The sequence below is a fragment of the Diabrotica virgifera genome, chromosome 7, assembly GCF_917563875.1.
Source record: "Diabrotica virgifera virgifera chromosome 7, PGI_DIABVI_V3a".
Lineage (NCBI taxonomy): Eukaryota > Metazoa > Arthropoda > Insecta > Coleoptera > Chrysomelidae > Diabrotica > Diabrotica virgifera.
Genome location: NC_065449.1, coordinates 934200 through 950738, shown reverse-complemented (window position 1 = coordinate 950738; position 16539 = coordinate 934200). Strand labels below are relative to the sequence as shown.

Sequence of the window (16539 nt, the reverse complement as noted above, 5' to 3'; positions counted from 1 at the left end):
AAGGTATTGCATCGAATACAAAATTAGCCCTGAGAATAAAGTTTATTAGAAAATTTAATTTGAATTTGGTTTTGTTTTACTTAGGCAGTAATTAAAATAATTGAGTAATTAATTAAATTAAGAATTTGCTAATCAATCTAATAAAAGAGATAAAGTAGAGCATAACAACAATATACTTCACGAAGGTCGTTCAAGACCCCTTACAGCAGAAATGTTAAGTAGTGTTAGTCGTGCTGCGATAAATAGAGCCTGGACCAGATATGACATGTATGAAGTTATTAGAAGACAATCTTATAAGCTTCCTGCAAGGATGACTACAGCTAGAGAGAGTCTACTTTTATAATTATAAGCAGTCAGAGATCGTCGAAGTACTGCTCGAACACTACAAAATGAGTTGGTACAAGCTATGGGTACAAGAGTAAATACTCAAACTATACGTAATAGGCTTCTTGAACATGGGTTGAATGCAAGAAGGCCAGCTAGAGTACTTCCTTTGACTCTTGCACATCGTAGAACTAAATGCTTGTTTGCAGAAGAACACATCAATTGAACCAGAATTTATTCTTCAGCAAGATAATACAAGACCGCACGTGGCGAGGATAGTGCAAAATTATGTGAGTACCCACGATATTTAGGCTATGAAATGGCCAGCGAGGAGTCCAGATTTAATTCCCAATGAACATATTAGGGAAGACATAAAATCCCTTATAAAAGGTATATTTGTTAAAATCCCTATACAGGGCTACATCAAAGACAGAACTAGTTTTCGATCGGTTGACCGATCATCATCAGTGCAATCTTAGAATCTACATGCTAACCACCAAAGTAAAAATATATGGGTAAAAACCCTTTACAATTGATCCGTCATCGGAACATATGACAAAGATGTGAATTATAACATGGATGAATAAAATATGTTATGGATGAATAAGATATGTTCCGATGACGGATCAATTGTAAAGGGTTTTTACCCATATATTTTTACTTTGGTGGTTAGCATGTAGATTCTAAGATTGCACTGATGATGATCGGTCAACCGATCGAAAGCTAGTTCTGTCTTTGATGTAGCCCTGTATAGGGATTTTAACAAATATACCTTTTATAAAGGATTTTATGTTTTTGTAATGGTATACAGCCAACTACAGGAAATTTTTCCTCGTGGATATTAGGGAAGCGCTTGAAGGGTAGTCAACCACTAAGAAACCTACATGTCGAGAAGGTTCTCGTGGAAGAATGGGAACAACTAGATCTAGAGACTATTCGAAATGTGATTGAAAGCGTACCTGGACTTTGTGTAGAAGTTTGGCGAGTTAGAGGAGCCCATACATGCTATTAGTTTTGTTTTAAAATAATTTTTAGCAAAGCTGTTATTAAAAAAATATATCGAATTTTTCACATTTATCATTTTTTTTATTTTTTTTTCCACAAGAAAATTTACAGGTCAGTAACAAAAACTTTGCTATATTTATGGCGAAAAGCCTTAGCTGTAATAAAATACAAATAATATAATCATAAAAGAATTAGTTCAAAACTACGAACCTCTTTGTAAGTGGCTCCTTTTTCGTTTTGATAAGTGTAATAATAAATTGTATAATATCCACACGTAACGCAATATTTATGTGTGAAGCTAAACTTTATATTCTTTTTTCAGAGACGCATTACGTTTATGACCAGAGACTATTTCTATAGAGGTATAAATGGTACACCTTTCAGTCTTGTCATATCACTTCCAAAGAAATATGGTTATGCTCGAGTTGAGCCCAAAGTTGAAAACGACATTCATCGTTTAACTTTGTCTCAACCGCCCGATAAAAAACCACTTTTGCGGTATTTTGCTGGCAATTGGACTATTCACCCTGACTGGTAGGTAGCTTATACAAATTGTTTTAATAATATGTAAACACACCTTTATATGACTTAAATTTTTACTACTACTGCATGTCCGTTTTCACTTCCAATCGCTACTTCACTCGGTTCCATAGATTCTTCTCTAGACCTTCTTTCTCTCAGCTCTTTGTCTATTCCTTCGCTCCAACTTTTTCCTGGTCTACCTCGTTTTCTCTTTCATTCTGATTGCTATTTCAGTATTTCCTTGGAATTCGTTGTTCATCCATACTTTGTATATGTCCGAACCAAATAAGTTGTTTTGTTGATAAGTCATCCGCGGTTGTTTGTTTGATTCCTATTATTTCTCCAATGCGTTCATTGGTAATCCTTTTTATTCTAGATCTTCTTGTTACTCTTCTCTAAAAGTCTATTTTCGTTGCTGTCAGAATTACCAGTCTTCTTCCTTTCAGTGGCCATACCTCACAACTGTGTAGAGTGATACTTTTTACTATAGTATCATATATCCTCTTTTTATTTTTTTTCCTGATGTATTGGTCCCATAAAATACTGTGTAACAGTGTGATGGCTTTTCTACCAGACGTATTTTTTTCTCCTACAGCTTTGTTTAATGTTCCATCGTGCAAAATATTAATACCTAGATATTTGTAATCGCAGTAGCCCTTTATCATGGTCTAATATGAGATCTTTTTAGTCCAGGGCGCATCTGTTTTGAGATGGACGTTGAGAGGTGACTCATATTTGTTTGCACAAATTGCTTGAAATTAACTCATATAATAATAATTGAGTTATACTCCCACTCAAAAAGGTCTGGAACATTGTTTAAATAATCAAAATGTCAAAAAATGAAAGAAAAATTCGATTTTTTTCTTCGTTTTTTGAATATAACTTTCAAAGTATTCACTTCCGAGAAAGGTTGCATTAACATAAAAGTTGCGTAATTGAATTTCCTACAATATAGGATTAGGTAAACGTTTTAAAAATTGTCACCCTTGTTGCAAAATAGCAGTAATGACGAAAAAAACCATAAAAAAACAAGTATTCGCATTTTACGCTTTTAAACCATTTATGCTACACTTAAGATCTTCATATTTTACCCAGAAAAACTGTATGACATAATAAAACAATACTATATATTTCATTAAGATCGATTTAATAAATCTTGCAATCCAGCTTTCGCTAAAAAAATTCATTTTTTCAAAATGTTACAGGACTAAAAATAAAGCAGATAGCAAGTTGAAATTGTTTTACATATAGAAGAATACAGTACCTTCCATTTGCAATTTGCAAAATTAAAATCGATTAACTACCACGGCGTCAGGAATTTTTTTAAATAAACATTAATTTTTGGTGCTATGCGCAGGACAGCGGTGTCTGATTCCACTAACATTGATTTCCACTAAAATTTTTGCCAATTTATATCTAACATAATATTATTTTCTTACTCTATATTTTGTTGTATTTTAATATTTTAATTCCACAAAAATCAAACTAATTTGATTATTGTTTGTGAAATATTGTTTGAACAATTGCATGTGTTTAAAAATAATAAACTTTTATTCTCTAAATTAAAATATATGAACAAAGAAAGTTTTTGCTAAAAAAAGTGTAATTTCAAAGGATAGAGTATGTGTTTTTATTTTGCAATAAACAAATTTATTTATTTATATCGAAATGTACTGAAAATTAAAATGTATCAATAATTATCAAAGGTCACTGGAATGCCCAATCAGAGCAAACTATCCGCTATCCTGCGCGTACCACCAAAAATTAATGTTTATTTAAAAAAATTCCTGACGCTGTGATAATTAACCGATTTTAATTCTGCAAATTTCAAATGAAAGAAACAGTATTCTTCTATATGTAAAAAAAAATCAGTTTGCTATCTGCTTTATTTTCAGTCCTGCAACATTTTGAAAAAATGAATATTTTTTGCGAAAGCTGGATTTCAAAATTTATTTTGCAAAATCTATCGAACCGATCTTAATGAAATTCACAGTACTACACTTAAAGTGTTTTATTATATCATATAGTTTTTCTTAGTAAAACATGAAGGTCCTATGTGTAGCATGAATGGTTGAAAAACGTAAAATGCGAATACTTGTTTTTTTGTGTTTTTTTTTCGCAATTATTGCTATTTTGCCACAAGGATGACAGTTTTAAAATGTTTTAACTAATGCTATACTGTAGGAAATTTAATTAGGCAACTTTTATGTTAGTTCAACTTTTCTCGAAAATGAATACTTTTAAAGTTATAATCAAAAAACGAAGAAAAAAATCGAATTTTTCCTTAATTTTTTGACATTTTGATTATTTAAACAATGTTCCGAACCTTTTTGAGTGGGAGAATAACTCAATTATTATTATACGAGTTATTTCCAAGCAATTTCTGCAAAAAAATGTGAGACCTCTCAACGTCCAAATGTACTAATATTTTTACAGATGCGCCCTGGTCTATTTTGTTCTCCTCCAATGCACAAGTATTCGGTTTACTTAAAATTTTTACGTGCTTAATAATAATAATAATACATATATTATTAAATAGTACATATATTAGCACTTCAAACCAAGCAGACTCATGGCTTGGTTTACAATCTTCCCCCAATTTCAGTTTGTTCTTCACTTGTTCTTTTCAACTACTTTGAGAAACCTTAGGTAAGCACTTAACAACATTTTTGGCATTATAACTTGCAAAAAATTATCTATATAATTAATATTACGAATAATTCCAGGCATTATTGTCGATACCGAGACAATAAGAAACATTTTGATAACCCCGAAGAAGAGTTGGTCTTCTTTCTTCAAATGATGGAGAGACATGGTTGGAAATGGTCTAAGGAATCTGAGTGTAAGTGAAACTGTTATAATATGTATAATAATATTATATAATTCCATGAACGCTTTCCTAAGTAGTGGATTAGACGAAAAGGTTTTACTAAATAGCCCGCAAAATTCCCCGATTTAACTCCCTTGAACTTCTTCCTATAGGGTTATTTAAAATCAAGATTTATAATACCATTTACGCTTAATTGAAATAGCTAAGACGATGAAACTTAATAAGGAAAACCAAACAGCAGAGATCAGCAACTAAGCTGCATCCTTAAAAACAAAACATATCCACAACATTTTAACACCAACGTATACAATCAATTAGTTCAGAGAAATAAGGAAAAAAATATCCTGTTGGTGACACAACCCTCTCCAGGCCGAAACCAAATTTTTTGAGTAGTATGGACATCTATAATTATAACATATATGTTTCCTGCAGCCGATTTTGATGATGTTCATAGTTATAAACAAATGAAGATCAAAAATGGTAAATTTTCGCTTTTTTCGTCAATTACCAAAAAGTTAAGCATTTTAAACAAATATTTGAGAGTAAGAAACTCATAAATCGTATAAAAAACTTCAATATGGCGTTCGCTGAATATGTCTATACTTTTTGGTTGCTTAGAAAATTGCAAAATAAATAATAAATTTTGAGTTTTTATAAATATTCATAACTTATGTAAAAATTAACTTAGAACCTTCTTATTACACGGAATGCTGAGACTTCTGGTGCTTAAATCATACCCTAAATTTAATTTGTTTATCCCAAATTAATTTTTTTGCAACACTATAACTCAAAAAATGATGAAGTTACAGTAATACTTTGGATAGTTTATGAAAGAAGAAGATATTCATTATTAATTTAATTTAAAAAAATGACAAAAAAAATTCTAAATATTGCAAAATTATTTTGCAAGAACATGTGTGAATTAAAAAGGGGGGGGGGCTGACTTCGTCCCTAATTGTCCTAGGAGAATTGTTTTTCTTTCTAAATGTGTATAAAAATTCAGTATTACTAAATATGAAAAAATAATTTTTCTACGGGTAACGGTTAAAAAGTTATTTTAATTGTTTATAAAAAAGCAAAAAATCGACATGTTTTTGCAAAGTACACTGTTTAAAATTACTTTTTGTCATTTTTTTTAAATTAAGTTAATAGTATAAATGTTCTTCTTTCATAAACTGTCCGAAGTGATACTGTAACCTCATAATTTTTAACTTACAGTGTTGCAAAAAATTTGGGATAAACAAATTAAATAACTTTTAAACTATTGCTTTGAAATTTAAAATATAATTTAAGCACACGAAGTCTTAGATTCTAACTTAATTTTTTTACATAGGTTATGAACATTTATAAAACCTCAAAATGTATGATTTATTTTGCAATTTTCTAAGCAACAAATAAGGATAGACATATTCAGCGAACGCCATATTGAAGTTTTTTATATGATTTATGAGTTTCTTATTCTCAAATTTGTTTAGAATGCTTTACTTTTTAGTAATAGACGAAGAAACGAAAATTTACGGTTTTTTGATCTTCATTTGTTTATAACTATGTATATCATCAAAATAGGCTGCAGGAAACATAAATATAGGTTATTGTTATAGATGTCCATACTACTCAAAAAATTTGGTTTCGGTCTGGAGGGGGATGTGTCACGAGAAAAATCTTATTTCTCTAGACTACAATGCGCACTCACTGTTCTCACTGTTTCCAAACGTGGGAGTGGACGTTTACAAAAGCAGCATGGACAAAATCATAAAAACCCAGAGACCGATGGAAAGAAAAATGTTGCACATAAGACTAATGGATAAAAAGAGAAACGAGTGGATAAGAGAGAAAACAAAAGTGAGGGATGTTAGACAAGAAGTTGAAAAATTGACATGGACATTTGCAGGACACAATATAAGACAAAAAGAAGACCGATGGAAGAAAGTTCTTATAAATTGGAGACCGTGGGAATATAGATGAGTCAGAGGAAGGTCCCAAATGGGATGGGCAGATGCTATCAAGGAGCTCTAAGTGGATGACTGTATGATGACTGTGGATGACTGTGGATGACTGTATGATGACTGTGGATGACGTGGGCTCTAAGTAGATGACTGTATCGACAGACAGAGAAGAATGGAGAAGTGTTGGGGAGGCTTATGTCAAAAGATGGACAGAAGAAGGCTAATTGGATAGATAGAAGACGATGATTAGTGCATGATCGCGCTGTTCGGTAGGAATTGTATGTTTTGTACATATATTTTACGTGTGTAGGAATCAATAGTAACAAAGACAGATTAGCGCATATAAATAGTCCAAGTAATGAAGCTTATAGCTGAATAGATCGATTTGCTTGAAAATTTGAGAATAAGTAGTGGATAGTCCAAGAATCCAAATCTATATGATGCCGAAAGGCTACCATGGGGGTGGTTGTCACCCCATCTCGTGGGTGGAAATTTTTTATGATATTTTGACCACAAAAGTTGGTAAACACATTAATTCTGGTAAAAACAGTTCTATACATTTTTTTGATAAAATTAATGGTTTTCGATTTATTCGCTATCAAAAGTGTTAGTTTTATATCGAAAAAATCAATGTTTTTAATAGTTTTCTGCTAATAGCTCAAAAAGTTTTCGTTTTATCAAAACAACTTGGCTTAACAAAATGTATCTTTTGAAAAAATAAACAAAACGGTTTTTTTAAATTTTTTTATGACCAATAATAATCGAGCTATACTTTATTATGTTAGCTCTTTTTCGTCAAATGCTTAATATTGTAGTTTCAAAGTCAAAGGACGAGAAAACTATGAATTTTTCGAGGATAACTTGTTTGAACTAATTTAAAGTATTTAAAAATATCTATCTCCAAGAATGAAAAATAAGTCTCTAGCTAAAAAATTAAGTGACATAATGAAAAGAATGTCACTCCCTATTTTTTCTTCAGCGAAAAGGTGATTGGAAAGGACCCCCTAATCACCACTCTAATTAAAATTAGTCATTGACCTTCTTTATTTATGTATTATTAATAGGTTCTAGAAGTTTGACCGGGGTAGAATGATTAGTTTAAAAAAAATGGAGTTAAAAGCGAATAACGAATTTTGTAATTTGGTAAAAAATGCGCTTTTCTTCCGAATAGAAAGATTAACATCAGAGATTCGAAAAAATGATTAAATACGAAATTGTAGTCTATTTAATTCCCAAGAAATTGGTTTACAAATTTTTTTTCTATGGAAAATACTGAGTGAGCTATTGACAATTAAAACTTGTAATAACATGCAAAAACCACCTTTACCACCCCTTTAAAAATCACCTCCCTTTGTGACTGAGGATGCTAAAAGGATTTATTATTAAGAGTTTTATAGATCTTGTAAAATCCTACAAAATTCATTTTTATCAAACTTTCTCACATAAAAAATAAAAAAGTTACGGTTAAAAAATCAATATATTTTTTTGAAAAAAAAAAGGAGAAATCCAATCGGAAACATAATAATGTAAGTTAGCGGTGTTTTTAGTCATTGTCATTATTCACTCTTATTAATTTATGTATTATTAATATATTCTAGAAGTTTGACTGGCTTAGAATGATTAGTTTTTAAAAACTGGAGTTAAAAGCGAATAACGAATTTTTGTAGTTTGGTAAAAAATGCAATTTTCTTCAGAATAGAAAGATTAGCATCAGAGATACGAAAAAATGTTTAAATATGAAATTGTAGGTTATTTAATTCCCAAGAACTTGGTTTGAAAAAAAAAATTTCTACGACAAAAATTGAGTGAATCATAAATGAGTATAATATCAAAAAACATTGATTTTTTCTATATAAAACTAACACTTTCGATAGCGAATAAATCTAAAACTATTAATTTTATCGAAAAAATGTATAGAACTTTTTTTGCTTAGAATGAATGTTTTATCAACTTTTGCGGTCAAAATATAATAAAAAATTCCACCCCCGAGATGGGGTGGCAACCACCCCCATGCTAAAAGCGCCTTTCGGCATAATATAGATTTTGATCCTTGGCCTATCCACTACTTATTCTCAAATTTTCAAGCCAATCCATCCATTCTGTAAAAATTGCGAGGTGAAAAGCTTCGGTTCCTGGACTAAAATGGAATTTAAACCACATTTAAATAATGAATTTTCTATAGTAGTATTACAACACTTGCCAAAAAAAGAACTTCAAAGCTCATTTTGACTTCACAGACAGGGGGCTATCTCTAGTGTTAAATATGTCTATTCTTAATCATCTAAGAGACAATATAATAATAGAAAATGGAATTTAAATTTGGTGTTTCTTTTAAATAATATAAAATCTTTGTATCTAGGTGACAGAAAATTGGTTTGCCAGGTGGTATCCGATGCCAAGTTAACTGATTGGTTTAACGATAATATCACCACCACCAGTAGAGAAGAAAATGGGTAAGTGATGCCAGTATTTTTATGTAATTTTCGCCTTACTTAGAAAGTAATATTAAATTAATAAAATTTGTTTTTATTGAAAGTCCTATGTCAATATTGATGGCATCAGCAAGGTATGGTATTAAATATATTGGTATTAAATTAATTTGTACGGCAAATAAAGTATTTAGTGATTAAGTTAGAAAGTTGTTTGGAATTAAAAACTATGTTTTTATGTGTAATTACATCCTTCTAATTGAAAAATTAATATATTTTGTTTTGTGAAAATTTGCAATTTTTTTCAATAAGAAGGATGTAATTGCATATTAAAACATAATTTAATTCCAAACAACTTTTCATAATAACAATTTTCAATCATCATCATCATTCTCTTTGCCTTATCCCTATATGCGGGGTCGGCTTCCCTAATTGCATTTCTCCACACAATTCTATCTTGGGTCATATCAATATTAATCCCCTTTACCAACATGTCCTGCCTAATCGTCTCCCCCCGCGTCTTCTTTGGTCTTCCTCTCCTACTCCTTCCAGGAATCTGCACTTCAGCTACTCTTCGTATTGGATGATTAACGTCTCGACGTTGAACATGACCAAACCATCTCAACCTATGCTCTTTCATTTTGGTATCAATTGGTGCCACACCTAGACTTCCCCTAATATACTTATTTTTAATTTTATCCTTTCTTGTCACTCCACTCATCCATCTAAGCATTCTCATCTCCGCCACATGCATTCGTTGTTCCTCTTTCTTTTCCACTGCCCAACATTCAGTTACGTACATCATAGCCGGTTTTATGGCTGTTTTATAGAATTTTCCTTTCAGCTTCATTGGAACTTTTCTGTCACACAACACACCACTCGCTTCCTTCCACTTCATCCATCCAGCCCTAATTCTACTGCATGCATCTCCATTACTCTGTAATACCGATCCCAGGTACTTAAAACTATTGCTTTTTACAATCAGTTCACCATCCAAAGATACCATTTTTTTTATAATAATAATTATTACAAATACTTTTCATAATAACAATTTTGAATATTATAAAAAATAAAGGTACTTTTGTTCGGCTGCCCACGCAACCTTGTTCCGAATTGAATGAAACTGCTGACTTTAATGGACTGTATTATATATTTTTATTACTAAGACATGTGAACTCTTTGAAGACAACAAACAGACTAACTAAAAATGAAGCCGTCGCTAATAAGCCATATTTGCACGCAGGCAGAGCCGTCTCAGGACATTTCATTAAATATTGCAGCGAACAACTTTACTCTTGAGCGAAATTTTTATTTTTTTACATATCTGGTATAAGATTGATACAATTTGGTAATGTCTTATCTCGAAAATATAGCGAAGAGAAATTGATATAGAATACTACAACTGATCCTTAAAGGCAAAATAGAGGACCGTAGAAATGTAGGAAAAAACAAGTCAGTTTCTCGTTAAAAAACATTCGTGAATGGACTCAGATGTCAAATGCAGGACAATTATTCCATGTTGCAGAAGATCGAGAAGCTTTCGCAATGATGATTGCCAATGACACGTGAAGAAGAAGATACTGGAAATATGTTAACATTCCGTATAGTAGAAATTTAAAACAGAAAATATTTCATTATAATAGTTATGCCATTTGGGTGTATAATTATGTTTAATAATTAATTCATTGGACAATATTTTTATTATTTGTTATTGCAATTTACACAATGGTTTCCTTACATAAAAGAGTAAGTAGTAACTGGTTTCCTTTTTTACTAATAAAATGAAACATGCTACATATTAGGACTTAATTTGTTTTTTTACACATGGCAGCTAATTGGCTAATTTTAGATACATTGTGAATGTTATAGTATGTGGGTTGTTACGAAAATCTAATGTATCAATACAATCTAAAACATTTTCGGTCGCATTCAGGAACTCATCAAAAACTCCAGGGAACCACCTTCGGGGACATTCTTCAACAATGTATTGGACAGTTTGTCGTTACACTTCACAGTCTCAGGAATACCACACTGGTATTCACCAATAATTTCTTACGAAAACGATTCCAGGCGGCTGTATATAATTCCAGATATAACGACATTTAAAACTGTTATATCCCTATAATTTTCGCAGAGTCTTTTGTCTCCCCCTAGTATGATTCCTACTTTCCAATCTTCTGGGATGACTTCTAGTGTCCGTATGCGATCAATTAGTGTATGGATACGCTTCCATAGCAAATATGTTCTACCACTCTTTATCAGTTCTGCAGTTATCCATCTGTGCCAGGTGCTTTGTTATTTTTTGGATGTTTTATGACGTATATAGTTTCTTCCAATGTTGGTTGCTCAACTAGTTGTTCTGCTGCGTGGTGAATTATTTCTTCATCTTTGTTTTGTTCTTTTTCTGGATTTTAGCTCTTTTTGGATTTCCTCTTTCTCGTTGATAATTGCCCCATTTTTGTCCTTGCAAACTGTTGTTCTTGTCATGTATAATTGTGTGTATGGCTTGATTGTATAAAAACTGTTTGTTATATGCCTTTAATAAACAAATCGACTAACAATAGGTTTTATGTAGGGATGGAGGTAAAGATGGATATGAATTCAAGGAAATCTTAGATTTTTTTGAGTTGTGCAAATGTTGCAAGTGCTCATGTAATAATTCTTTTACATGCAGAGCGGAACTGGTGAAAAAGATTGGAATCGTGGTGGCGTTTATGGCTACGCACAGTGGTCTCACCAGGTGGCAGAACTTCCCACAAAATATTGAATCTCCAGAACAGGAACCGTAAGTATTAAATTTATCTTTTGATTTCCATAAAAATTTTACTATTTATATCTCAGATGCCTATATATCAGACAATTATACCCAAAAAATCGCATGCAAGTCTGTTGCTGGGATCCTGGGTTAGTGTGTAGCTACCAGTATGTCAATAAATGTTAAAATCAAAAATGAATAACCATTTTCAATTTCGTTGCAAAACGAAAATACAGCCGAACCATATTCCAGTCCAATCAGAGAGTGCAGCAATCACCTCTACCGGTTTCGAAACTTATTAGTCTCTCATCAGGAGGCACATATGCTGCTCTCTCTGATCCAACCAAAACAAATCCCAGCGTGCAGTCCCGGATTGCAACGAACGAAATGGCATAGATGACCTAGCGGCAACTGCTAGCAAAAAGACTAAAGTTTTCACTCTAATGGCATACGAAACAACATAATGCTATTCTACATCCCACCAGAATGAAAACAATGGGAACCTTCTCTGGTTACACCTCCGAGGCTTCTACAATTTGCAAGCCATACGGATGCTAAAATCTTGTTAAAATGTTAAAATCTCTCTTTCACTCTACGGCCTTTCTTATTTATGGAGCTTTGTGTGCTCTTGCGTTTCATAGCCAAAAGTGAAAGTGGTTGATTGGCTGTAACAGCGCCCGTTCTTTTGTTTTATTTCTTCGAAATTTCCTCTATAAGTATTTACTATTCCTTTCTATGTATCTGTATCTTCAATAAGGCATTTCCTTTAATTACGATTAAGCCAAAACGTCGCAAACCCTGGACTACCAAAGGTATCCGCATATCAGCAAAAAATATGCGTTCACTACTTTATATCAAGAAATTTACTACCAACGTCTCTGTCACTCAATATATCACCAATTACAGGGTCACATACCTAAAACTCATCAAATCAGCTAAAAAAGCCTACTATCAAAATCGTCTGGGAAGCTCCAAAAGTGTTACAAAAGAAACTTGGTCCATAATAAACGATCTTCGAAATAAAACCCACGCAGCTCAAACATTTGCCCTTCCAAACCCTGAAAATCTAAACGAATACTTCATTAACGTGAGTAAAAATATAACATCAACTATTCAGTCTCAACAAGATCCCATTTCCTATCTCCCTAATTCAGAAATTGTCTCGAATTCATTCTTTATAAGACCAATCTATAAATCTGAATTGATCCAAACGATCAATAGTATCAAAAGCAAATCATCTTGTAGTACTGATGGACTATTCATAAAAATCTTCTCAAATCTCACAGATAATGTGTTAGAACTCCTCGTGTCACTAATTAATGATTCCTTTGAAAACGGTAAATTTCCAGAGTGCCTAAAGACAGCCATTATTATTCCTCTTTATAAAGGTGGCGAAGAATCTAATGCCTGCAACTATAGACCTATTGCCCTACTACCGGTACTCTCCAAAATTATTGGGAGGCTCATAAAAACCCGACTTATGTCCTTTCTCTTTGATAACAATATTTTATCACAAAATCAGTTCGGCTTCTTAACTAATAAATGTACAACTGATGCCATGTTTTCTGTACTTCACGAAGTTTACCAAGCACTAAACAATAATCTTTATACTGCCACTGTTTTCTGTGACTATTCCAAAGCTTTTGATTGTGTAAATCACAACATTTTGATTAAAAAACTTAATTACTATGGAATTCGAGGTATTTCTTTGAATTGGTTCAAATCTTACTTAGATAATAGGAAACAATTGGTTAGAGCAAATGATACTGACTCTAGTCTCAAAAACATTATATGTGGAGTACCACAAGGTTCAGTATTGGGTCCTCTACTTTTCCTGATCTTTATAAATGACATCACTAATTTAAAAATCGATGGAAAATTTTTTCTTTTTGCTGATGATACCAGTATCACTTGGAGCAACTCAACTATTGCAACTCTTCATGCAACTATAACTTCTGATCTTCTTACGATAAAAACCTGGTCTGACTCTAATTTACTCTCCTTTAACGTGGATAAAACGGTAGCATTATCATATAAAGGTGCTCTTCAACCCCTGCTTGTGAATAGCAGCCAGATCTCTACCGTTGATTCTGTAAAATTTCTTGGTATTCTTTTAGACAGCAACCTCAAATGGTCCCTTCATATCTATTTGTTAAGTAAGAAACTCGCCTCGGCCTGCTATGCCATAAGATCTGTTTCGAAGAAACTTAATTTAGCATCTTCTAAAATAACATATTTTTCTTTATTCGAATCTCATCTTCGATATGGTCTTCCTTTTTGGGGGTCTAGTACAGCTGCCCAATTTGATGTTATTTTCAAATTACAAAAAAGAGCAATAAGATATCTGTTTGGCCTCAGAAGAACAACCCATTGCAGAAGTTACTTTAAAGATCACGAAATTTTAACTCTTCCATCTTTGTATATTTTAGAAACTGTTTGCTTAATTCGTAAACACATGCATGTCTTTCCAGCAAGGCCTCATCATGACTACTCCACCAGAAATTCAGCTTTTGATGTCTATTTACCGATCCCGTCTTCTGAGTTAGTAAAGAAATCTATACTATATTCCGCAAAAAAACTATACAACCATCTCCCTTTACAACTCAAATCTGCAACATCCTTTCTCAAGTTCCGTAAAATGACAAAAGCTCATTTATTTAAAAGACCATATTATTCAGTAGAAGAGTTTCTTAATGACTAACTAAGAAATCACAGTAATGTACAAGTAACTAAAGTGTATTTATCTATATTTGGGTGTCACATACAGCAGCTTAAACTTATTAGTTCCTTTGTTTGCGTTTTATTATATTATGTTGTATGTTCAATTTTGCAATTTATAGTAATTTTGCAATATATTGGTTTTTGTTTTTTTACTTCACTTTTTGAACTTGTTTATATTTTTTTTATTGACGATTTATCTAATTTTATAAAATTGTATTTGTTATTGTTATGTATATCTTTTTCGTGACTCTATGTTAAGCTTTGTCCATAAAATTGTATAATTTTCAGTGACAATAAAGCATATTTCTATTCTATTCTATTTCTCGCTCTGTGTTTGACCTCTCTCCACATCAGGCCAATTATTTCATGATATCTTTTACAGTTCTTCTGCATCTATTAATCGGTATTTCGCTTATTTTTCTTCCGTCTGGTTGGTATTCGATTGCTTGTGTGGTTATATTATTTTGGTCTTTCCTACTTTCCTTATCCATGTCCAATCCATTTCGTTCTTTTAATCATACCTTATTTTCTCTTGTTTTTTTCTTCTCCCTAGTTCTGCGTTTATTTACCAGGTTAGTATATTTTTAGGATTTTTCTTGACGATTTATTTATAAAGGTTTGTAATTTTTTAAAAGTTGTTTCTTATTGTTTCCAAGATTTTGCGCCATACAATAATACATATACTCTTAATACAGCTGTTAAATATTTTGATTTTGGTTATTATTTGCCCATTTTATTTTCTAAAATAATTTTGAATGATTCTAGAAACTTTCACATTCTTCACAATAAAGCTATTGATGAAGTTTGGTACCGACGTGCTGTTGAACATCACTATGTGGATCCTCAAGACTTCATCTACTCCGTTCCTCATTACACAGGTAAGCTATAAAATTTTATTCTATAATTAATTTTTGATTTCTTAAAACTATTGGAGTTACACACGAAATATTTTTAATTGATCATTTGTCGATGCAAGCTTTGAACGTTATAGGTCTGGATCCCCCGTACCAAAAAAAGTTTATTAATAACAAGTTGAAAATTTGTTAATAGCTTAACGGTGTCTAGTTGGACAAGCTTTGATGTACGGGAACACTGGAACAGGAATTGAACACAAGGAGGTGAACACAAATGACAGGAATTATGTTGGTAATAAAATAGCAGTCTGGTTTTTGCATGAGAGTTTAATGAAAGGGTAACAAATCAATTGGAAGTGCTGTCCGACAAAATACATAGAACGTTTTAGTAGTCTGACGTTACAAATTTTTAACCTGTTCCACAATTAAAACATCCTCTGTTTCAGTGTTCCCGTACATGAAAGTTTGTCCGACTAGACACCGTTAAACTATTAAAAAGTTTTCAGCTTGCTATTAATCAACTTTGGTACGCGGGATCCAGGTCTATTACGTAAATTGCAGATGTAACAATAAATAACAGATTTTTATCTCACACTCTTTTGCAAGTATTATACTTTTTTACAGGAAACTCCAGTTTAAGCCTGGTTACCGTTAGTCGAGCCATTTTTAAAGAAGAACAAGGAAAGAAGGCTCCAGTCGCAGTGGTTGGTTACCAATTCTTCCATGGAGCACTGCAATCCCTTTTTACTCAAATCACTAGTAATGTAAGTGTATGCAGATAAATATAGAAAAAATAATTTGCAAAAATAATCTGTTCTTCTTCTTCTTCCTCTTTATAAGCAAATCTGCTTGTTCATTGGCGGATTGATACCTCTATGGAAGGTTATCACTCCATCTTTTGCGCGGTCGGCCGATACTTCTACCGATTGGTGATTTAACACTTGCTATTTTGACCACAAAAAAAAAAAGAGATGAAACTAGTAGAGGTGGGAAATTATTGACGAAAACATAAAGGGCCTAGCCGGGTAAGATGGTGAAAAGTGCCCCCAACTCGATTTAAATTTCATATAGGCCACTTTTTAGCACATATAGAGGAACTCACTTTCTGAAATTTTTAGCCCCCTAGGTGGTCACGTGACCCCCCTAGAGCCTA

At 32.3% G+C, this 16539-nt stretch overlaps 1 protein-coding gene across 4 annotated transcripts in view; it reads left to right on the top strand.

The window, feature by feature from the left end:
* Positions 1–16539, top strand: part of LOC114328457 (voltage-dependent calcium channel subunit alpha-2/delta-3) — a 68877-nt gene that overhangs the window by 39853 nt on the left and 12485 nt on the right. For 2 of the 4 annotated variants that reach the window (XM_028277313.2, XM_028277314.2), the window contains 6 exons: positions 1652–1863; positions 4578–4693; positions 8987–9080; positions 11632–11841; positions 15298–15410; positions 16011–16150. In XM_028277313.2, coding sequence (XP_028133114.1) covers positions 1652–1863; positions 4578–4693; positions 8987–9080; positions 11632–11841; positions 15298–15410; positions 16011–16150 — 885 coding nt within the window. Of the gene's footprint in view, positions 1–1651; positions 1864–4577; positions 4694–8986; positions 9081–9163; positions 9194–11631; positions 11842–15297; positions 15411–16010; positions 16151–16539 lie in introns of all 4 variants that reach the window. The other 2 variants (XM_028277315.2, XM_028277316.2) reach the window with 2 other exon arrangements.